Source organism: Canis lupus, chromosome 34, assembly GCF_011100685.1.
Source record: "Canis lupus familiaris isolate Mischka breed German Shepherd chromosome 34, alternate assembly UU_Cfam_GSD_1.0, whole genome shotgun sequence".
Classification (NCBI taxonomy): domain Eukaryota; kingdom Metazoa; phylum Chordata; class Mammalia; order Carnivora; family Canidae; genus Canis; species Canis lupus.
The window spans coordinates 19,525,072-19,548,669 of record NC_049255.1 but is presented as its reverse complement, the minus strand read 5'-3'; the positions used below and the strand labels follow the sequence as shown (position 1 = coordinate 19,548,669).

General features: G+C 40.9%; 2 protein-coding genes and 4 non-coding genes across 10 annotated transcripts; 1 reads left to right on the top strand and 5 right to left on the bottom strand.

The window, feature by feature from the left end:
• Nucleotides 1–771: 771 nt before the first annotated feature.
• On the top strand, nt 772–17,100 carry RFC4 (replication factor C subunit 4). Of its 3 annotated transcripts, none has more exons than XM_038583646.1 (11): nt 774–986; nt 3,242–3,381; nt 4,916–4,994; nt 8,764–8,843; nt 10,967–11,086; nt 13,729–13,872; nt 14,068–14,188; nt 14,835–14,960; nt 16,594–16,674; nt 16,749–16,865; nt 16,950–17,079. In XM_038583646.1, exons 2-11 carry the CDS (start codon nt 3,254–3,256, stop codon nt 17,043–17,045), a joined length of 1,092 nt encoding a protein of 363 aa, XP_038439574.1. In that variant the 5' UTR covers nt 774–986; nt 3,242–3,253; the 3' UTR covers nt 17,046–17,079. The 3 variants fall into 3 exon arrangements, with proteins under 3 accessions (XP_038439576.1, XP_038439574.1, XP_038439575.1); XM_038583647.1 differs by lacking the exon at nt 774–986 and adding an exon at nt 1,152–1,267; XM_038583648.1 differs by lacking the exon at nt 13,729–13,872 and having other exon boundaries at nt 772–986; nt 16,950–17,100.
• Nucleotides 17,095–23,335, bottom strand: EIF4A2 (eukaryotic translation initiation factor 4A2). 3 transcript variants are annotated; one of them, XR_005383852.1, is made up of 12 exons: nt 23,220–23,335; nt 22,335–22,380; nt 22,114–22,246; nt 21,690–21,829; nt 20,729–20,897; nt 20,517–20,626; nt 20,187–20,330; nt 19,750–19,887; nt 19,417–19,506; nt 19,114–19,193; nt 18,586–18,696; nt 17,095–17,885 (listed from the first exon to the last, which is right to left on the bottom strand). XR_005383852.1 is itself a non-coding variant. In XM_038583645.1 (11 exons), the coding sequence occupies exons 1-11, from the start codon at nt 23,246–23,248 to the stop codon at nt 17,741–17,743; spliced, it is 1,224 nt and encodes a 407-aa protein (XP_038439573.1). In that variant the 5' UTR covers nt 23,249–23,335; the 3' UTR covers nt 17,095–17,740. The 3 variants fall into 3 exon arrangements, 1 of the variants encoding a protein (XP_038439573.1); XR_005383853.1 differs by having other exon boundaries at nt 18,590–18,696; XM_038583645.1 differs by lacking the exon at nt 18,586–18,696.
• On the bottom strand, nt 19,249–19,390 carry LOC119867570. Its single transcript, XR_005384087.1, has one exon. It is a non-coding gene; the product is annotated as a small nucleolar RNA SNORA4 (small nucleolar RNA).
• Nucleotides 19,570–19,701, bottom strand: LOC119867565. The gene has a single exon (XR_005384082.1). It is a non-coding gene; the product is annotated as a small nucleolar RNA SNORA63 (small nucleolar RNA).
• On the bottom strand, nt 19,970–20,145 carry LOC119867578. The gene has a single exon (XR_005384093.1). It is a non-coding gene; the product is annotated as a small nucleolar RNA SNORA81 (small nucleolar RNA).
• Nucleotides 21,931–21,999, bottom strand: LOC119867582. The gene has a single exon (XR_005384098.1). It is a non-coding gene; the product is annotated as a small nucleolar RNA SNORD2 (small nucleolar RNA).
• Nucleotides 23,336–23,598: the final 263 nt, after the last annotated feature.

The window sequence follows — 23,598 nt, the reverse complement described above, 5'->3', positions numbered from 1 at the left end:
ATTTCAATCTTTTAATTGTTATTGGGCGTGTGCTTCCCCGTATTTCTGGGCAGTGCTCTGGGATTAGATGACCGTTAGCTGCATGCCAAGGTGCTCCCTCTCACCAACGGGCAGAAGCAGTAATACAGGTCGTAAGCCATGCGCGCTCAAAAGGGCGAAGGCCTCGTCTTCAGACGTGTCTCCCCGGAAAGCACCGAGCGGGCCGCGCGCCGACGAAGGGGGCGGAGAGGGCAGGACGGCAGAGCGCCCTCCGCAGCGAGGGGCCGACCGCAGCCTCCCCAAGCCTCGTCCTCCTCCGGAGGCGGCCGAGCGGTGTCGCCGCAGAGAAGTGTGCGAGAGGCCGCAGCACGCCCAGGGAGGCTCACGGCGCCGCACGGGGCGGGCAGACCCGCACGGCAGACACAGCGGGCTCCGAGGCCGGCCGCGAGCCGCGAGCCGCGAACCGCGAACCGCGAACCGCGAACCGCGGGCCCCGCCCCCACCCCGCGGCGGCGCCGGCGAGACCCCTCCCCGCCCGCGTCCGCTAAGCTCGCCGGGCCCGCCGCCCTCAGCCTCCGCCGCGGCCTCCACTCGGAAGAACGCACGAGAACAGGTGGAGCTTTGTTTACGCCTCCTAAGCCATCCTCGCTCCACTCCGAGGCGGGGGGTCCCCTAAAAGCCGGCGTGGCACCTGCGCAAGCAGAACGGCGCACGACCCGGAGGCTCCGTGGAGGAGGAGCGCGCGTGCGCGCGGCGGGCCGGAAGTGACGCGCTGCGTGCCCGCGTAGTCCCGCCCCGCGTTCGGTGGCGGGAACCGGGGCCGCGGTGCTGAGGGCGGGGACGGCGAGTGCCGCTCCGTGTGGCGGCTCGGGGTTTCCCAGGCCTGATGCTCTCGCCCCGGCGGACGGAGCGAGGACTCTGCGACCGGAAGCCCCAGGGACGAGCCGGCCGCGTGCACCCTCCGGAGCCGAGCGGCTGAAGGGCCCAGGCCGTGCCGGGGACAACAGGTGACCGGCCCGGGGGGTTGTGAGGGTGGCCTTCCCCCGCCTTCCCCGCCTTCCCCGCCTTCCCCCGCCTTCCCCCGCCTTCCCCGCCTTCCCCCGCGCGCACCCGTTTGCGAAGCGGTGGCCGAGAGCCGCATCTTCCGGAGCCCTGCTTCGGGCTGTCGGAGCGTGCAGTAGTCACTGCCCCCGGGGGCCGGGACGGAGTGTCCGGTAGCGTCGAGAAGCTTGGCTGCTTACGGTGGTTAAACCGTCTGCCGACGGAGTACACCCAAGTGCCAGGAAAGGTGTGGATGCAGGAGGATGCTTTCCCTGGGGGCCCTTTCTTTTTTTAAAAAAGAAGTAAACTGAGGTCTAAGTCCAGTTGACATTCAGTGTTAGTTTCAGGGGCACAACAGTGACGAGACGTTTTGCACGCTTTGCACACTTACCGACCGCATCTCCTACGCCGGGCGGTGCATCCCAGGACTCCCCGAGTAACTGTTAGTCTGTACGCCTTAATCGCCTCCCCTCTTTCGCCCCCTTCCCTTCTGATGCTCTGTGTATCTGAGTCTAGGTTTTCATTTGTTTTGTTTTCGTTTTTTTTTATTTTATTTTTTTTTTTTAGATTCCACACGTAAGTGAAATCATGCAGTATTTGTCTTTGTGACCGGCCTGTCTCAGTTAACATAATACTCGCAAGGTCCACCCACGTTGCCACAGTGGCAAGGTTTCATTCTTCCTTAGGGCTGAGTAACATTACATGTGCGTATCACATCTTTATCCATTCATCCACTGATGAACAAACTTAGATCTTTCCGTGTCTTGGCTGTTGTAAATAGTGCTGCATTGAGCATAGGGGTGCATATATCTTTTTGAGTTAGTGATCTTTTTCTTTTTCCGTATGGATACCCAGTAGTGGAATTGCTGGATCATATGGTAACTCTTGTTTCTAATATTTTGAGGAAATTCTTTCATAGTGTGTGCACCAATTTACATTCCCACCAACAGTACATGAGGGCTTTCAAAATTCTATTTCTTTTTTATTTATTTATTTATTTATTTATTTTATTAACTACCTTATGGAATAGGCCTTAGCTCCTTTTACAGAAGGGGAAGCCAAGCCTCATAAATGGTAGTAATTCAGCCCCCAAATACTATGGGGCATCTGTCATGTACCCCCATGTACCCCTAGGCCCTGGGGAAAAGCAGTGAAGAAAGTAGTATTGCCAGTAATGCTGGGGAATTTCAGGCAAGCTACTGATGCTTTTCTTTTTTTTTCTTTTTTTTCTTTTTTTAAGATTTTATTTATTTATTCATGAGAGACACAGAGAGAGAGAGAGAGAGAGGCAGAGAGAGAAGCAGGCTCCATGCAGGGAGCCCCATGCAGGACTCAATCCCAGAACTCCAGGATCATGCCCCTGAGCCCAAGGCAGGCGCTAAACCGCTGAGCCACCCAGGGATACCCTGCTGATGGTTTTCTATCCCTAAAACAGCCTTCTACTGCCTGGAAGAAAGTTTGCCTGAATGTTAATAGTAGTTATTTTCTGGGTGAGATTTTTTAAAGGTTTTATTTATTTATTTATTCATTCATAAGAGACACAGAGAGAGAGAGAGAGAGAGAGGCAGAGACACAGGCAGAGGGAGAAGCAGGCTCCATGGGACTCGATCTGGGACTCGATTCTGGGACTCCAAGATCATGTCCTGGGCCAAAGGCAGGCGCTCAACCACTGAGCCACCCAGGCATCCCAAGCTGTTTCCATTTTAACAACATAGTCCTCACCCCAACCCTCCTACAAAACAGCTTCTGAAGGCAATCATTGGTTCTTCCAGCAAAAGCCCTTGAGTGGAACTCTAGGCCCAAGAAAAGAAATAGAAGTTCTCATTGTGGTCCCAGCACTCCTCATCGCTAAGTGCATTTCAGGGCCTGAGCTAGAGCTAGGCCCATGACTGGACTGGATGAGACTGTAGAAGCCCATGCAGTTTGGCCATTAATGACAAATTTGTCAAAAACTCTTAAAAATGTTTCAGTCATTAGATTTAGCTTTGATCTGTAACTCTCACTATAGAGTCTAATAAGTTCCTTAAGCACTTTGGCCTCTTATATGGTCCCTCTAGTTCTCAGTAGAGTACATTTAGAGGATGCTAGGTTATGAGGTGATGTCCTTTATATGGTAGGTAATTGTTGGAATATTTTGCACGAGGTTAAATGTGCTTTCTTGCTGTTCTTTCTTGTAATGATTTCAGAAGAGCTTTTCCTTTTCTGTCTTACATCTGGTCAGGTTGCAGTAACCATGCAGGCTTTTCTAAAAGGCACATCTGTCAGTACTAAACCACCACTGAAGGATCGAGGAATAGCTGCCACAGCTGGAAGCAGTGGAGAGAACAAGAAAACCAAACCTGTTCCATGGGTGGAAAAATAGTAAGAATGCTTCTATTTTTCTTGACATAGTTAATAAATTACTTCTCTAACCAGTTTAGTCACTTTTTTGTTGTTGTTAACTGCTACTTAAGAAGGAGATGATTTGCTTGGTGTAGATGTGCTTGAAAATCATCCAAATATGTAAGTCCTAGAGCCTTGCAACTGAAAGTGCCATCAAATGATCTAGTTTAATTACTTTATAGATGAACTAAGGACTTTTTGTAACTCGGGACTGTGGTTTTAGAGATTGATACACAATAAGAGAAAACAATTGCTAGAAGGTAGTCATAAGCTCTTGGGTCAGGAGTTCTCCTTAAATCCAAATAATCTCTTCCACCTTCCATTACGGACAGGGGGAAATAATTGAGTTTTTTGTTCATACATTTTGTCAAAAACAACACTTGAAGTGGCTCTTAAATTTCAATCAGCTAAGTCATATTATGACAATAGTTGTAACTCCTGGTGTAGCCTCAATTATTATTAAAAGCTTGCGGATTACTTATAGATCATGTAAGACCCTCATGTTTTGTTTGGCACCAACAGTGGTTTTTAAAGTGGGAAATTTCACATAAAAGCCTAGATTTTTAAATAAAAAATTATGCAGAGGGGGGAAAAAAGTCTAGAGATGTTCAGTTTTTCAAGAGATTAAGCAGAACTAGATAAAAATTATCATTTGACAGTGGTTAAATGGACCTGAGTGCTGCTTCTCATTCTGGAGAGGTCATATGTCCTTCTGTTTTCTCTTGCCTTACACTGTGCCTTATTTACTCTTGTTTTCTTCCTGGCCCCTACAGGTATTTGAAACTGAAACCCTAGTTTATAATTTAATGTTGGTTTCCCTAGAAAACATTTTCTGTCATAAAATTCCTACTTGGCATTTACCTGATTAATTTGAAATGTATAAATCAAAGAAGAGCTTTCAGCTAGCTAATTAAGCACAATACCTAACCTTGGGGTTAGGAGTATAACTTTGTCCAGCTTCTTTTAAAATCATCAATTAATGATGCAGGATGAAAATTATATGTTGTTATACTTCATTTTGGTTAAATTTGTTATTTAGCCCTCAATCAAGTGACTAGCTAGGAATTTTTTGTGGAGTTAGGTGATGGAGGAAATTGGTATTAATTAGCTATATTAACCAAAATAATTTCCTCTCCTGAGGAAAGAGTTCTCTCTTTTCAGCTTAAGTGCATGATCTTATGATCTTGTCAAAATATATTACTTTCTAAGCAAGTGTTCACTTTAAATTTTTAACGAGTGGTGTAATAAAATCTTTTTGCTTAATTTTTCTAAGTATTATAGATACAAACAGTGCATCTATAAAGGGAAAAGTAACTTCACTCTTTCAGTTTGTATTTACTTAAGGTAAATACAAATGGGGTTTCCACCTACTTCTAATAATGAAAGTTTCCTATTTTATTGCCAGGATATGAGAATTATCATTGGTATTTTAGCTAAAGGAACACTTAAGACATTTCTGTGGCTACTGTAATATACTAAATAATCTCTCTGGTTTGTTTTTTTTTTTCCCCAGTCGCCCAAAATGTGTGGACGAAGTTGCTTTCCAGGAAGAAGTGGTTGCAGTGCTGAAAAAGTCTTTAGAGGGAGCTGATGTGAGTAGCAGATGATGTTTCATGTCATTGGGAGATTCAAGATTTCATTTATTCATCCTTTTCCTTCCTTTTATAATCACCTGCCCCCCTTAAATAGTAGCTGTATGTACAGTAGGCCCTTGATAATTATTTGTATAATGGATGATGAGTTCAACAAATATTTATTAAGCATCTCCTGTTCTATCTTGGCATTGTTACACGGTACGTACTTAAGTAGAGACCATTGAACAAGACATACTGGGTCCCTTTTCTCATGGCTTTTTTTTTTTTTTTTTTTTTTTGTGGGGAGAGATGGAGAATAAATGTGTAAGCCAAATAAGCAAGAGAATTATAGATAATAGGTGCTGTAAAGAAGAGTCTGAGACTCTTTGAAAGTATAATTGCTTACCTAATGTTAGAATTTGGTTTGAACTACAATACAAAAAATGAGTATTTAATTCTGCCTATAGCATTGTGTCTCCTGCTGTCATATATGGGATAAAAGAAATTCTTGAATGACTTACACTTTAGATGATTCAGAGACAAGATAGGCCCATTAGAAGAATTAGCAGTTTAAAATTATATATGATGAAGTGTTGTAAGAGCTTAGTGAAAGAAGGAGAAAAGTTGCAGATAAAAGTGGGATGTGGTGTTTTCCTTTATTTCCAAGTAAGATTTGCCTCCTTCCTCTCAAACTGGTTACTTTGAATTAGAGGTTCTTTTGGCTTTTGCTGCCATTCTCTTCCCAGAATTACACTATAACAGTATATATTTTGAAAGAAGTTATATTTATCAAACTATTAAAAATCTTTGCCAGTTTTTGTTTTGATTTGATCCAAATACCTTTACCTTTTAATTTTACAGTATACAATTTTAATTGTATAGTAATAATTACACAGATTGTAGAACAAGATAAATTTTGATTGGTAGTATTCTCATTCCTTGAGGCAAATGTAGTGGGATTATGACCCAGTTCTTGACTTTCTGCCATTTATCTTAGAAGACTGAATTAAGAACTTACTTCTTTAAAACTCTTATTTAATATTTTGTTTCTTTTCAGACTAAGTTCTGTGAAACTTAAAGATGAAGTAATTTTAAATTCCACAGAGTAGAGAAAAAGAATTCATTCCTTCATTTACTTTAGTGTATGTGCTGCCAAAACTGAGCACTCACTCCATCATTTACATTAAAGTATTATAGATTTTACAATAGATGATCATCAGAAATCAATTTTAAGAACTAATATTTTACATGTAGTTGTTGAATACACTATATAGATATAGATATATAAAATTGTAAGGTATAGTAATTTTACCATGCTTTTAAAAATTCAAGTTACTTTATGTAATAGTTACATGGATTAATTGTTACAAATATTGAGGTATGTATGAATCAAAATAATAGTTAAAGATGAAGCCTAGGAATGTTTTTTATACTCAAACTGACAAGCCCATAGCTACTGGAGGGAAGGAAATAATAAAGATTAGAGTAGAAAAAGTGAAATACAGACTAAGGGAAAAAATATATATATATAAAAGATCAGTGAAGCCAACACCTGGTTCTTTGAAAAGATAAAATTGATAGACCTTTACCCAGACTTCTCAAGAAAAAGAGAAGACTCAAAATTAGAAATGAAGGAGGAGAAATAGCAAATGACACTACAGAAAGACAAAGAATTGTAAGAGAATATTACAATGGAAAAATATATACTAACAAATTGCACAACCTAGAAGAAATAGATAAATCCCTAGAAACATAGAATCTTCCAAAACTGAATTGGGAAGAAATAGAAAATTTGAATAGACTGATTACTAGTCATGAAATTGGTAATCAAAAATCTCCCAGCAGACAAAAGTCCAGGACCAGATGGCTTCATATGAATTCAACTAAACATTTAAAGACGTTAAACACCTATCAAACTATCCCAAAAATAGAAAGAGGAAGGAAAACTTCCAAATTCGTTCTGTGAGGCCAACATTACCTTGATACCAAAACCAGTCAAAAAGCTTAGGAGTTTTTTGGTGTTTGTTTTTAAGTAGTGAAACTCATAACTTGTATCTTAAGCTATGTGCTACCAATGTAATCATCTTCAATTAATATATTTCTACATTGTTTTATTTACTGGACATATGTTGAGCACTGTGCAGGATGCTGAGAATACAGATGTGAATAGAGCACCTAAGATTCTTGACCTTAAGCTTTCGGTATAGTGAAGTAGACAGGTATTTTACAATTAAACCAAATCACTAAATAAATAACAATAGTTGCAAATTACTGTATATATATAAATAAGTGCAAGTTGAAGTAAGTGCAACAAAGACTAACAGAGGAGTTCTGTTTTATTTATTATTTTTTTTAAGATTTTATTTATTTATTCATGAGAGACCTAGAGAGAGAGAGGCAGAGACACAGGCAGAGGGAGAAGCAGGCTCCATGTAGGGATCCTGACATGGGACTCGATCCCCGGACCCCAGGATCACGCCCTGGGCCAAAGGCAGGCGCTAAACTGCTGAGCCACCCAGGGATCCCCGAGGAGTTCTATTTTAGATTGGGTGGTTAGGGAAGGCTTCTGACTTGTGATGCAGTAGAAGTTGGCTAACCAGGAAAAAAGCAGTCAGACCCTAGCTCATGGGGGACAAGATAAGGTCATACAGTGCTTGGTTGTTAGGATTCATTGTAAATTGGAGCCTGGAAAGTGAGAGAGTTGGTGAGCAGATCATGGACATCCATGGACGTACAGGTTGGTTTTTGGTTTGGTTTTGTTTTTCTAGGTGGAGTATGAAGCCAGTGAATAGTATCAAGTAGCAAGCAAGAGTGGCAGCTGATTTGGGTGAAGAATGGATAGGAAGGTCAAGGGTTAGGCGAGAATGGAAGCAAATAAACCGTGCTGCCTAGTTTCCTATGTACAGTGATTTCTGTACGTGAAAGGACATACTAAAGAGTGCAGTTTTATGACAGCTCATGGAATTTAGTACATTTATCAGTCTACCCCAGATTAGTTGTATGCTTGATAGGAGCCAAGCTAGTGAGATTTAAAATATAAAAGAAGAACTAGTGATTTAGCCTTACCCCTTCTTCTAATTAATTCTCCTGATGTATGTGGGCATCCCTACAGGGTATATAATCATGGCATATAGTATTGCCTGGCACCTAATAAATGCTCTTTTTTTTCCCCCTGTTCTTGGAACATCAGCTCATCCAGAGTCTTGATAAGTATTTTTCTTTCTTTTTTTCCTCGGTATTAGCCAAATTAAAGTTCTTTGGTCTGTTTCCCCTTTGAAGCAATGGACATCTTTTTAAAATATCAAATCTTGCCTAATCTTGAGCAGAGAGGTGGGATAAGAATTCACAGAAGCCCGAGATTCCCTTCAAAAGAAAGGTTTTGAGGTGCCTAGCTGGCTTGGTCAATGGAGTGGTGCACTCTTGATCTCTGGGTTGTGATTTCAAGCCCCATGTTTGGTGTAGAGATTACATAAAAAATAAAATCTTTTAAAAGGAAGGTTTCTGATTCCTGCTTTGAAAACTTCACCTAAATATATTTTGTATAGAACAATCATAAATATTGATTCAACTTAGATATCAGAAAAGACATTTGGGGGGAGGGAGTATAGAATTATGTGAAAAAGCAGGATTTACAACTGCTAACAGTGTAATACTTGTTATATTAAGAAATATTGTATTCAGATATGTGCCCTGTTAGGGAAGCTGTTGCACTGTTCTATACACATTTTCCACCATCATTTCATATACCAGAATATAATTTTTAAAAAATAAACTTTAACTTCCACAGCTCCCTAATCTCTTGTTTTATGGGCCACCTGGAACTGGAAAAACATCTACTATTTTGGCAGCGGCTAGGGAACTCTTTGGGTAAGTTGAAACATCTCTCTTTTTTTTTTTTTTTTTTTTAAACTTGACACCAAAAATCTCTGCCTTTCTTTATCTAAAAATTTGTATTTGATCTCTGTAAGGTTATTGTTTCTGTATTTTTTATTTATTTAGTGGGCCCATTTCCAGTTCCTCCCCTCCAGTAAATAAGCTTGCTTACATCTTTTATAATCTTCATTCTGAACCTTATTCAAATGTTTGAATATACTACAACAATAGGAAGCCTCAAGATTTTTTCATCACTTTAACTTTTCCATTTTGATTTTGGAGCCCAGAGGACCCATCCTATTTTTAGTCATGCCAATACTTTCATTGCTCTCTAAATGGTTGTGTTCCCATGTATGTCTTTGTGTGATAGGATCTGCTATGTCTCATGATACTGACCGATACCACCCCTTCTAGAGTTTTTTCTTGCTCTGGCCTTTCCAGACCCTGCCTCTGGAGTGGCTAGGCAAGCTGCTAGCCCTCAGGTATCTTGAGTGTGAGCAAAGTATGTAGTAGTTGCCCCAGTAGAACTCCAGGTACACCAGAAAATCTGTGTGAGCCATTTTCTTAGTTTCTTCCCCCAGGATTGACTGTCTTGGCTTAGCCAACCATTGTAAAGGAGCCTTTTAACTAGAATTAAAAGATACATATCAGCCTGGGTATGTATGATATCCCTAAAACATGCACTGACATAGAGAAGTCTGTCTAGTTCTTCTTGGCCTTTTTGCTAAGATCAAGTGTACCAAAGGCTATCTTGAATTTATCCAGAAATTTTATATCAGGCATATAGCAAAGGGTACATCTGAAATCCTACATGTGAAAATAGGTTCCTCTAAAACCATCAAATATGTACAGATAATTAGTTCTATTGAAATGTAAAGGAAGAAAAAGAGGGAAGGTGCTGTGAACCTAATATTTTATTTTATTTGACAGCAATTTTTATTTCTCAAAGAAATTATAAAAGAGGGTTTTTTTAAATTATTCCACAACTCAGATCCAATCTAAACCAGCCTTAGCAATGTAGTCATAATGAAACTTAGGTAGTTTGTTAGTTTTTTCAGAGTAGGTCAGTCCAAATTATATAATTTTTTAAATATCCTGTTAAAAATAACATTTGTTCTTATAGAACTAAAAGAACTTAATTATGAATTCTGCATTTCATAATATATGTCATTTTAAAATAGAAAATATATGCACAGAGCTTATGGATGTTTATGCCCATAAAAAATGCTTAGGATATCATGCTGTTTAGGAAAACTAAAGACAAAACTAAGTTCCAACTCTTGTTTTTTTAATTAAAAAATATATTTATGTATAGTAAAGTAGGAGGAAGTTTTCAAAACAGTGGCTTGGAAGGGCGTGCCAGTTGTTTTCATCTTCTTTTGATTTCTCAGTGACCCTATGGTGAGCTATTTTTAATAGTTTTTTTTTTTAACTCAAAAAAAATTTTTTTGTTTGTTTATGTTTTGATCCGGTATTAGTCCCTAGCAAGCGACCTTATAGAAATAATTGAAAATATGCTGTATTGCAGCATTATTTAAAATTGTAATGTATTAAAACTATCTAAATACCTAACAATAGAAGAATATTAAATGAATGATGGTATGCTTATTGGATAGAATGTCATATAAGTTATTAAAATGTTATTTACAGTGGTTCTTATAACATGGCAAGATGTTTATGATATAATTCTAACTAAATTTAAAATTTTACGAATTATGTATCATTTGTTTTTTAAACTACATGAAAAAAACTGCATGTCTCTGCAATATAAAAAATATGAAAGTGATCGCATGCCTTCTATCTAGTGTTTACTAGGTGGATTTAGTACTACAGAATGTGTATGGTTAAAATGTGGTTTAGGGGATCCCTGGGTGCCGCAGTGGTTTAGCGCCTGCCTTTGGCCCAGGGCGCGATCCTGGAGACCCAGGATCGGATCCCACGTCAGGCTCCCGGTGCATGGAGCCTGCTTCTCCCTCTGCCTGTGTCTCTGCCTCTCTCTCTCTCACTGTGTGCCTATCATAAATAAATAAAATAAAATAAAAATTTTTTTAAAATGTGGTTTAAACTCAGTTATTACATGCTTTATGATGTTTCATATTTGTTTCATTTTGACATAGGCCTGAACTTTTTCGATTAAGAGTTCTTGAGTTAAATGCATCTGATGAACGTGGAATACAAGTAGTTAGAGAAAAAGTGAAGAATTTTGCTCAATTAACTGTGTCAGGAAGTCGCTCAGAGTAAGTAAAGCTCACTTTTCCTTCTTCATACCATGTCATTGCATTATTTAAAATACATGTTTCTGGGATCCCTGGGTGGCTCGGTGGTTTAGCGCCTGCCTTTGGCCCAGGGTGTAATCCTGGAGTCCCTGGATTGAGTCCCACGTCAGGCTCCCTGCATGGACCTGCTTCTCCCTCTGCCTATGTCTCTGCCTCTCTCTCTCTCTCTCTCTGTGTCTCTCATGAATAAATAAATAAAATCTTAAAAAACAAAAACAAAAACATATTTCTGCCAAATGTCCCAACTCCTTTTTCATGTTGGATCATATTTCTTTTTAAGATTTTATTTTTTTTAATGTAATCTCACATAGGGCTCCCATTTACAACCTCAGGATTAAGAATTGCATGCTCTACTGACTGAGCCAGCCAGGTGCCCCTTTATCTAAATTATTTAAACCCAGAAATGACCTTCCCATTATAGTAACTAATTTTAAATTGTTGAGCTGTCAAGGGTTTTTAACTGATGTTATGTCTCAGGAGTATTTATTTAGTAATCAAATTTGGTAGTTTGGTTGGTATACTGCTAGTGAAAAATCCTGATATTTGTTAATTATGTTATTAAAAAAATCTTCTGTCAGCTTAAGCTTCAGTATATATTTCCTATATTTCCTAATACATATTTCCATTTAAGTTATTGTCCATACTGGGACACTTTTAGAATAAAAGATGAGGTATTATTAATAATTTAAATAGGACTGCCCTGAGTTAAACAGAGATGTTTAATCAGCTACTTATAATCTTTAGGTGACAGAGTTCTAACATTAAAGTTTTGGAACCTGGCATATATTTAATTCATATCAGAGCACACTTTTAAGAATTTATAGGAAGTGAATGATTTTTGATAATCTACCTCGGATTGACAATGCATATAAATCCTCTATTTGGGGACACCTGGGTGGCTCAGTGGTTGAGAGTCTCTGCCTTTGGCTCAGGTCATGATCCTGGGGTCCTGGGATCAAGTCCCACATCAGGCTCCCCGTAGGGAGCCTACTTCTCCCTCTGCCTATGTCTCTGCTTCTCTCTGTGTCTCTCATGAATAAATAAATAAAAAATCTAAAACAATAAAAAAATAAATCCTGTATTTGATAAGGGACTCAGATCAAGAATATATAAAAAACTCCTACTGGGACGCCTGGATGGCTCAGTGGTTGAGCATCTGCCTTTGGCTCAGGGTATGTTCCTGGAGTCTTGGGATCGAGTCCCACATCGGGCTCCCCACAAGGAGTCTGCTTCTCCCTCTGCCTATGTCTCTGCCTCTTCTCTGTGTCTCTCATAAATAAATAAATACAATCTTTTTTAAAAAATGAACTACATTTTAATAGTCAAGAGAAAACCCAATATAAAAGGAAAGGAACTGAGTAGACCTTACACCACAGAAGATAGTCACCCTTTATCCATGGTTTCAGTTTCCATAGTTTCAGTTGCCTGTACTCACCAGTTGCTCTGCTGAAGTCCAGAGCAAATGACCCACCTTCTGATGTTATCATCAGGAGGTCGTTAGTAGCCTAACGTCATAGTACCTATGTCATACCTCACTTCACCTCATCAAGCAGGCATCCTGTCATCTCACATCACAAGAAGAGGGAGTACAGTCCAATAAACTATTCTGAGACCACAGTCATGTAACTTGTATTACATATATCATTAAAATTGTTTATTACTGTTAATGATGCTATTGTTGTTAATCTCTTACTGTGCTGGATTTATAAATTGAAATTTATAATAGGTATGTGTGTATAGGAGAAATATGTTATGTATATTTATATGCTGTTCGGTACTATCCAGGGCTTCAGACATCTCCTGGGGTCTTGGAATGCATTCCTTGTGGATAAGGGGGACTACTATACAAACGGCCTGCAAGGGCATGAAAACATGCTCATCAACATCATTAGCCATAGAGAAATGCAAATCAAAACCATGATGAGATACCACTTTACACATACTAGGATGGCTCTTAGCAAAAAGACAACATACTGGCAAGAATGTGGAGAAATTAGAACTCTTCTACTTTCTACAGACATTTTGAAAATAAATTGGCAGGACCTCTAAAAGTTAAACATAGAGAATTACTAGACAACCCAGCAATTCCAACCTTAAGTCCGAGGTATAACCACGAGAAATGAAAACATAGGTCTATTCAAAAGATGTTCAAAAAAATTTTTTTTCAAAAATGTTCTTAAGAATATTAGTCATAGTAGTCAAAACATGAAAACAACCCAAACAGCCATCAGCCTATGAATGAATGAATGAATGAATGAATGAATGAATGAATGAATGAAAGAAATGTGGTATATCTCTTTGCCATATTTAGCAGTAAAAACAGAATGGAGTAGTGATGTCCTGCAACATGGATGAACCTTGAAAGGATGCTGAGTGAAAGAAGCCAATCACAAAAGACAGTGTATGACTGCATTTACATGAAATGTGCAGGGTAGGCAGCCCTGTGGAGACAGAAGGGAGAGATTCATGACTGCCTACAGCTGGGATACTCGGGAAGCGTTACTCCTAGAGGGCCTGGGATTTCTTTTTGGGACCATAAGAATGTTCTAAAATTAGACTTTGGTGGTGATACATGAATTATAAGTCCTGTTTCTCTGTATCAGTGGGAAGCCGTGTCCCCCTTTTAAGATTGTGATTTTGGATGAGGCAGATTCTATGACCTCAGCTGCTCAGGCAGCTTTGCGGCGTACCATGGAGAAGGAGTCTAAAACCACCCGTTTCTGTCTCATCTGCAACTACGTCAGCCGGTATGTACGTTGCCCTGAAGGTGCATGTGGGGCAGCCTCATGTTGATGACCCCAGCTAGGGAGAGAAAAAAATGTCAATGTTTCAAGGCTATGGTAATTTCTTTTCCATCAGATCTTGATTTATTCTTGATAAAAAGGAGTTCTTTGGGGGAAAATCATCTTCAGACGCTGACTTTTTTCCCCAATATTTTACAGAATAATTGAACCTCTGACGTCTAGATGTTCTAAGTTCCGATTCAAACCACTGTCCGATAAAATTCAACAGCAGCGATTACTAGACATTGCCGATAAAGAACATGTCAAAGTTAGCAATGAGGTAATTACTAAGTATTACAAATATTGCAGTTACAAATGCCTTTGATGAACTCATAAGAGGTCCTAAAAACAAACATACTGCTTTAATTTCTTACACCTTCAGGCAAAGTTAAGCTAAAAGAGCAACAGTTGGAATATGTAGGATTTATAGGTTCAACCTTCTTGTTACTCTTAGAAGTTTATTATCAGTATTTCACAGAGCCAGAACTAGGACAGATTTCATACACGATACATACTCTGCAGTAACAAATCTCTGCATAATAAGATTTTTTAGTGTCCTAGCTAATATATCACTTGAACAAATTTGGTGGTGAAATTTTGGTATAGAAAGAGGATATATAGGCCTTATTCATTATAACAGAATTTAATCATAATTTAAATCTTTTTATATATTCAAGAAAATAGAACTATGGAACATTTTTCTCTGCAAATTTCTTCCAAAGGCAAGAGATCTCTAGCCTTCCCTTGTACTGATGCTGTGTGAATTTTTCCATTTTAGGACTAATAACATTCCCTTAAAACTGAAAATGAATTTTTTCTCCCACTAACTTTAGGCCAAAACATAGTGTTTTTTCACTTTTATTAAAATCAAGAAGTCTTCATTGGCCATCCATCACGGGTAAAAAAAAATTTTTTTTTCTTTTCAGGGAATAGCTTATCTTGTTAAAGTGTCAGAAGGAGATTTAAGAAAAGCCATTACATTTCTTCAAAGTGCTACTCGATTAACAGGTGGAAAGGAGATCACAGAGAAGGTGATCACAGACATTGCTGGGGTAAGGGCACTAAATATTCTAAAATTTTTAGTGGGCTTGTGGCTCTTAAAAAATTTTCATTGACAAGATGTATGCAGAATGTTTATTATGTGCTGGTTTAATCCATTCAGGCAGCTTTAACAAAGTACCATAGGCTTTAGTGGCTTATAAACAAATTTCAGAGTTCCAGAGGCTGGGCAGTCTAAGATCTGAATCTTGAGGGGCATATTTGGTCTATAGTATGTGCCAAGTAGTATGCTAGAAACAGTCTAATAAGGGAATAACCTGGAACCATCAAGAACACTTCAGGGATATGGGAGTTAAGAGAAATTTAATGTTGGGCTCTCTGCGTGGAACCTGCTTCTCCTTCTGCCTCTCTCTTTTGATAAATAAAATATTTTTAAAAAATTTAATATCCCTGTTCTTACAGATACATTCTGACAAAGGGTCATATATAGAGGGAGCAATATCCCACTTAGGGAAATAATGCCAGAGTTCATCTCTACTACTAGTAGGATCACTACTACTTTCAAAACCTTGTTTTTTAAGATTTTACTTATCCATGAGAGACACAGAGAGAGAGAGAGAGTCAGAGACCCAGGCAGAGGGGAAAAAACAGGCTCCATGCAGGGGCCCGATGTGGGACTCTGATCTTGGGTCTTCAGGATCACGCCCTGGGCTGAAGGCAGGTGCTAAGACACTGAGCCACCCAGGCATCCCAATGAAATGGATGGGGGCACCTGACTGGCTACTAGTAGATCATGCGATTCCTTTTTTTTTTTTTTTTTTAAGATTTTATTTATTCATGAGAGACAGAGATGCAGGCAAAGGGAGAAGCAGGCTCCATGCAGGGAGCCCGACATGGGATTTGATCCTGGGGCTCCAGGATCACACCCTGGGCCAAAGGCAGGCGCTAAACCATGGAGCCACCCAGGGATTCCCAAAGATATTTTTCATACCATGATGAAATCTATAGCATTTGTCCCCTTTAATTTTGGGGGAATTATAGGCTTTCTAAAAGCAGTCTATTAGTGGTATGTTAGGAAAGGAGGCACCTTCCCTTAAATTCCCTCTTTAAACTTGACTGACTTTAGCCGCTGTAGAGGAATAGAACCACTTGGGTACCAGCCACCCAGAATTTTTAGCTGTTCTCCCACTGACCAGATCAGCTATTCTTGTTCCATCATGCACCCAAACCAGAAACTATTAGAAGCAAAGAAAAGACCACCCTGGTTACAGAATAGTGACTGATCTAATTTAAAGATGGTCCTAGGCAGGGATCCCTGGGTGGCGCAGCGGTTTAGCGCCTGCCTTTGGCCCAGGGCGTGATCCTGGAGACCCAGGATCGAATCCCACATCGGGCTCCGGTGCATGGAGCCTGCTTCTCCCTCTGCCTATGTCTCTGCCTCTCTCTCTCTCTCTGTGTGACTATCATAAATAAATAAAAATAAATTAAAAAAAAAAAAATAAAGATGGTCCTAGGCAGGGTAGAAGGTTAGCTTTCTTGAGCTCATGGTAGAGGAGTATAAGGCTCTTCCCCAAGTTCTCTTCCTTTGCCTTTCCAAGGGTGTCGATTTAGTGTTACAGAAACAGCTTTACACAGTGAACTCTACCCAGGCTGGAGATAAAGGCTTATCTTTAAACAACTTTCTAGGTAATACCAGCTGGGACTATTGATGGAATATTTGCTGCATGTCAGAGTGGCTCTTTTGACAAACTGGAAGCTGTGGTAAAGGTAAGTCCCTTTACTGCTCACTTCCAGGTAAGGGAAACTTAAATGATCATACCAAATACAACTTTCTGTTACAGGACTTAATAGATGAGGGTCATGCAGCAACTCAGCTTGTAAGTCAATTTCATGATGTGGTTGTAGAGAACGATAATCTTTCTGATAAACAGAAATCCATCATCACAGAAAAACTTGCTGTAAGTAGGCATTTTTGCACATTTCAGCACAATGTTTAATAGAACTCCAAGGGCAAACTTTATTAACTTCTGGTTTTCTTGTAGGAAGCAGATAAATGCTTAGCAGATGGTGCTGATGAACATCTACAACTGATCAGCCTCTGTGCTACAGTGATGCAGCAATTAACACAGAATTGTTAAAATTTTGTAGGATACTTGTTTTTTTTTAAATAAAAATCACCAAAGCACCTTTAAAGTGAATATACAATTTATTTAACATTCAAACTTCATTAAGACATGTGCAATATGGCAATTTTACTGGGAGTTTAACCCTATCTAAGATATGATTGCTTGCTGGGGCTTAGCAACAGGGTCCAGTTCACACTTAGCACTAATTAAATACTTTATTGAATAAATACAATACCAAACAAAATGCATTCAAATGCTTTCTAAAAAAAAAAAAATCAATTTTAAAGGCCTTTCTATTCAGGCTAATGACAAACACAATAAAGGCAGGTATGCTAGTTTAACATAATTGGCTGATTTTATACAGCACTTATATCTTTTAGTCCACAAGTATATTATTAAATGATAGAGAACATCTAATACAACCATTTCTACAGAACTAGGAAATAAATTTCTAAGAAAGAAAGATTTTACAGACCCCATCTTTTACACCCAACCCCAACAGTCTAACTCTAAAGAGGATAAAGCCAATGCCTTTCCTCACAAGAGCTCACGACTAAAGTCGCTTTGCTATCAAAATCTGTATTTCTGATCCGTTATGAGCATTGAGACAAGATTCAAATATTCCCAAAGAAAGAAGCACAATGCACGTTGTGATCGCCTATTCAGCAACAGCGAGCACTGCATTCAAAACTATCTCATCCCAGGAATTAAATAAGGTCAGCCACATTCATTGGCATTTCCTCCACTGTAGTATTGTAGAAAGTCTCAATGTCACGAAGAATCCTCTTGTCTTCTTCAGTAACAAAGTTTATAGCCACACCTTTCCTCCCAAATCGACCCCCTCTGCCAATTCTGTGTAGAGAAAGAAACATAGCAATTAGAATGTTACTTCTCCAATGGGAACTACTGAACATGATGATCCACTTGTTAACCATCAGCTGCTGTTTACTTAATAAGGTTACAGTTCGTGCTTCTAACTGGAGCGCACTAGCTGCTAATCAATATCTAGAGAAAAAAATCTTCCTTTGCAGTTAGTGCCAAAAGGATTCAAGGCTTGTCTGGCTGCAAAATGAGATTTTATCCGGTGTCTTGAGCATTACTTTTAAAGCAGATGACAGTATTGTGTTTGGGGTAGTGAAATTAAAGCCCATACCAAAGTGGGCCAGCCAAGAGCAGAGGTCAGCCTGGGACAGATGTAAACACCAGGAATAAAACAAGAAGAACAGTTATGTAATACATTTCGACGCACATCTGGAACTGTAAACTGTAAATACAAATGCTGCAAGGTTAACTATTGTCTAAAACTTACAACTTTCCAGTGGGAAAACGAGTATTTGGTATGGTAACCCAAACTTATCACTGCTTTTTTGCTCAGTTTTACACGTTGTAACTCAAATTACTCAAACGTGTTTACCTCCAAAGCAGCTTTCTACCTTCCTCATGGAAACCAGACAACACAAACCACCTAATAAAACTAACATACAAAATGCCTTGGCTGGAGCAACTTAAAAATATCAAATAATCATGACAAAAGAAAAACAAATATAAATACCGACTCGCTCTTTATTCAAACAGTGTGCTGTTTCGCTTATGATTCCACGTCCTAAATTACGTCAACGCCGTTTCTGAGCGCCATCTCGTCATCAACTGCTGCTATCGACTCCTGTATTTTTTAAAAAGTCTTTTTTTACATCATATAACAAAGTACAGTTCAATTTACTTAGGGATAAAGCCACTATAACTAAAAACCAGGGACTGCTCAAATTGCTACCAGACAACACCAAGAAAATCCCAACTACAATCACCAAGAAAGCACATGGACACGAGATCACTAAAAACTCAAAAATAAGCTGAGACCAACAAATCTAAACAACCTGATCCACAGTTTGGGCAACATTTACGACTGTTTTCCCACTGCAGATGACCAATCTTCCCAAATACAAATTTAGTTGACATCTTAACCAAGTTACTACGTCTTTACTTCCCTGATAATGAAGTTGCCTTTCAAACAAATCAGTCTGTAGAAAAGTCACACATGAATTTATTTCACCGATATAGTAACAAGATGCCACCTACTCACCTGTGAATATAGTTTTCACGATTGGTAGGTAGATCATAGTTTATAACCAATGACACTTGTTGCACATCAATCCCACGAGCCTGCAATACAATGGTATATGTTCAAATTCTAATTTAAAACTGTACACAGATACATAATGTAGGCCACAAAATAGTAGTGAACTATACGTTAAGTGATATAGCCCACTGTGGAGTGTGGTCTTTTCTTTAATCTCCCAAACAGCCCAATCTGGTAAAGGTTATTAAAAAACCTTCCCCCCAAAACAAACTTTTGGTAGATTAAAAAGATCAGCAAGAGACTTACCAACAAGTCAGTAGTGATCAAAACACGGCTTGACCCTGATCGGAATTCCCTCATGATAACATCTCTTTCCTTCTGGTCCATGTCACCATGCTGCAAATCAACAAACCTTAATTCAAGAATCACCAGTCAAATCAATTATTTAATTTTACTGACATGTATGAGACCAAGCGTCCCTGGCTGCTACAGGGGTATAGCAGACAGGTATAGTTAAGAAACAGCTTTATTTTGAGCAGGGGGAACGACAACACAGCACTTAACAGCTATATTGTAGTCTAAATCCTGCTTTAATGGGGGGTCGGGGAGCATAATTATCACTACTAGGACACCTCTTACCAGGGCAGAAACTGTGAAGTCCCTGGCATGCATTTTCTCAGTGAGCCAGTCCACCTTGCGCCTTGTATTGAGAAAAATAACAGCCTGAGTAATCGTCAGTGTCTCGTACAAGTCACAAAGAGTATCCAACTTCCATTCCTACAATTTTTCAAAGTTAACAGTCATTAAAATCTAGTCTCCAATTCATGTTCATTAGAATTCATTGTTAGGCCATTCTAAAACATATTGCACCAAATCTTAAGACAAAGGACACTGGACATTAAGAAAGAGGTCCACCCCAGTCTCTACAATCCAGTGCAGTTACTTTTCTTCTTGTGTGTACTCTGCTAGCATTATTACAAAAACTAAGGCAATCCTAGTTTCTGCAATTTTAGCACAGTGCTTATACAAGAAGGTTAAATAAAAAACCAAAATTTAATAGTAATTAGACAAATTACCTCTCTTTCAACATTAATATAAAACTGTTTGATTCCTTCAAGGGTCAATTCTTCCTTCTTCACCAGAATTCGAATTGGATCTCTCATGAATTTTTTGGTCACTTCCAACACATCAGTTGGCATTGTGGCAGAAAGCAACACAACCTTAAAAAGACAATGATTATCTTGTCACACAAATAGCCAACTTTCACAGTAAAACTATAACCAAGTGTCATAGTTATGTGCCAATAGCTTTAAGAAGGGAGCGGGACAAAGACTTCAGTTGTACTTTAACTTCCATTAAACCTAAGCCCCCAGCTACTATATGAAAGAGTAAAAACGAAAGCTCACCTGAATACTTGTATTTAATTTTTGGAAAATCTCATAGATTTGATCCTTAAACCCTCGGCTCAACATTTCATCTGCTTCATCCAAAACAAACATTTTGATCCATTTTGGAGCTGACCAAGAAAGCCAAACATACTATCAGCTCTAAATCCACAGGGATACTATTCAAACTTTTAATTTAAAATAAACTATACTCCAGAGACAGCAATACTTACAAAGATATCTTCTGTTTAACATATCAAATACTCTCCCTGGTGTACCAACAACAATGTGTGGTGCTTCAGCCTGCAGTTTTTGCATTTCATTCCGAACATTGGTTCCACCAATGCAGGCATGACAAGTTGCTCCCATATAGTCTCCAAGTGCCAGAATTACCTTTTGGATCTAAAAGCCAAAACCCTTTATTATTACACAGCAGAATTACAGGCTGTGACTAAACTTCCAAAGCATAACAGCAAATAACTGGTCTGCAAATAGCTTCTATGCATGCACAGCACTTAACTACTTCCAAGCTTAAAATGCAGACTGATCTGTTTCATGACAAAAGTCCCTTAACGTGTCTTCCTTGTGCCTTGTCAAACTTGGGATCCTGTTACCCCAGATACCACCTAAGTTAATTAAATGATTTTAGTTACATCATTTCCTACATTGCTTTTCATTGTGTAGGAAGGTGTAAATAATGGAACAAACTCTGTAAGTAAGCACATCTAGGGACAACTTGTTGGTAACTTTAGTCTTTCCCAAAGTACTGGAGCTTACGTCCTTTCGACCTTAATAAAACCTAGTTTTATTAGCAAGGTCTTACTTCAAAGCCAATATAGCAGTGAGCTTTGAAAACATAGCATGCAACAGATGCATCACAAACTACTGAGACAGTCAAATAACATGTCACTGCAGTTTTCATGTTGCACAACTGCATTCAAACTTAAAAATGGGAACAGATGTAGTCCACCCTGAAAACACTTTGGTTTCTCAAATCTGTTACACAACCCTGCAAACCATACCTGCACACCCAGTTCCTATTTTTAACTCAACAAAAACTCCCTGCATGCATGGACAATTAGGAGGGCTCCTATCGATAGGACCAATTTATACTAAGTTTTAAATTCTTCACAGTTGTGAAACCTGAAACCTATGCAACACGCAAGCAGTTTTTTTGAACTACACTATCAATACCTGTTGAGCCAGTTCTCTGGTGGGGGCCAATACTAGTGCTTGGGTCTCCTTGAACTCAATCTCCAACTGTTGCAGGATGGAAATAGCAAATGTGGCTGTCTTGCCAGTACCTGACTGAGCTTGAGCAATCACATCATACCCTAAAAAAAGTAGGATACATATTTACCGATCCCACATCAAACCGCCACTTCTAGTTCACACCATGTATTCCGTTTGGAACATTAATTATGCCCAAATAATCAAGTGATCAGCAATGAGTATTCTCTTCATTTCAGGTCAGTCCCGAAAGATGATTGCCATCATTTCACTTTAAGGAATACAAACAGGTGCTATTCCCCCAGAAGTTACTTTCCCTTTTATGGTCCAGGTCAGTTATGTAGAACAGTTAATGCATGTTTCAAAAAGGGCTAGCTAGCTCGTTTACCTTTAATACAAGGAATAATAGCTCTCTGTTGAATAGCTGAAGGCTTCTCAAAACCGTAAGCATAGATGCCCCGAAGAAGAGACTCCTTTAAATTCATATCGTCAAAGTTATCAACAATCTCATTCCAGTTGCTCTGTAAATCACACACAAAAGGACGCCTGAGTAAGTCGGATGAACACCTCACCTTGCCCACGTTCCAGAATCCAACACAGAGGTCTTACCTCGATGACACCATCGGGGTCCATTCCCTCTGGGCCTCCATGTTCTCTGCCGACAAGAACACCGCAGTTAGAGAACGTCCCTCTCCCCAGCCCTCTTACCTGCACGGCCCGGGGACGGCCTAGGCTAGGCCGGCCACTCTCCCCACACGTGCGCACCACCCGCGCCTGCAGTCCGGGGAGCCGGCGGCGCAGCGCCCGTCACGTTCCGTGCGCGCCCGCCCCAAGGCCGACCACAGGGGACGCCCAGGAAAGGCCCACGGCCGCCGGCCCTTCCCCCAGCCCGAGCGCCAGGCGCTCCCGTCTCGGCGCCAGCCGGTCTCGCGAGAGCTCCACGCGCTGAGCTCCGCCCCTCACACTGCGCAAGCCGCGGTGATTGACGCGGGCCGCGGCCCGGCGAGAGCGGTGCCAACGGTTCGCGGGGACCCGGTTGCCGGCGCGGCCCCATCCGCCCGCAAGGCCGCGGCCGGCGAGCGGGCGGGCGCCGCCGTCCCCTCCCCCCGCCCAAAGCCGAGCCTGCAACTCGCGCCTTCCGCCGCCGGTAGAGCTCCCCCCCCGCTACACGGTGTCGACTGCGGACTGCGCCACCGCTCAACTAAAACGTGCGCCGGCGGGCGGGGGACGCGCCCGGGATGCCAGGGCGTCTTCGGGAGGGGACGGGGGGAAAAAAAAGCCCCTCCAACCAGTCCGTTTTTGTACCCTCGTCTCCCCGCAGGCCAGGCCCTACCCATCATGGAAGCTTCTCGAAGGGCAGAGAGGCGCTGAGCCTCCAGGAAACGCCCGCGAACCCGCAGCCCCCAGGCTGCTCGCCGACCGCCAGCACCTCCGCCGGCGTCGCACGACCCGCCACGACCCGCCGCGACCCCCGGCCCCGCGGCAGCGCCGTACCTGTTATAGTCCGCGGAGCCACCAGACATGATCCGAAGAGCCACTCAGCGCCCGACTGGAAAGACAGCGGCGCCGCGCCACCCGTTTTTTATAGGCTCGCGGCCGGAACCCGTTTTCTCGCGGAGGAATTTTCTCGTCGCTCTCCGGTCGCCCACCAAATTGTGATCCTGGGGTCCTTACCTCGGAGAATAGCCCAAGCAAGTGGGTGGGAAAACCCAAATTTGGTTATTTCTCGATATTACGGGGCCGCGGGACATGCCGGGGCCTTGGGGGCGGCTGGGACTCTTTGCCTCGCGGCGGAAGAATATTGCAGCAAGCGGTGGCCAAACCGCGCTCCCGGCCCGCCCCGCTCCTACGGGGTTTCCGCGGCCCCGAAGCA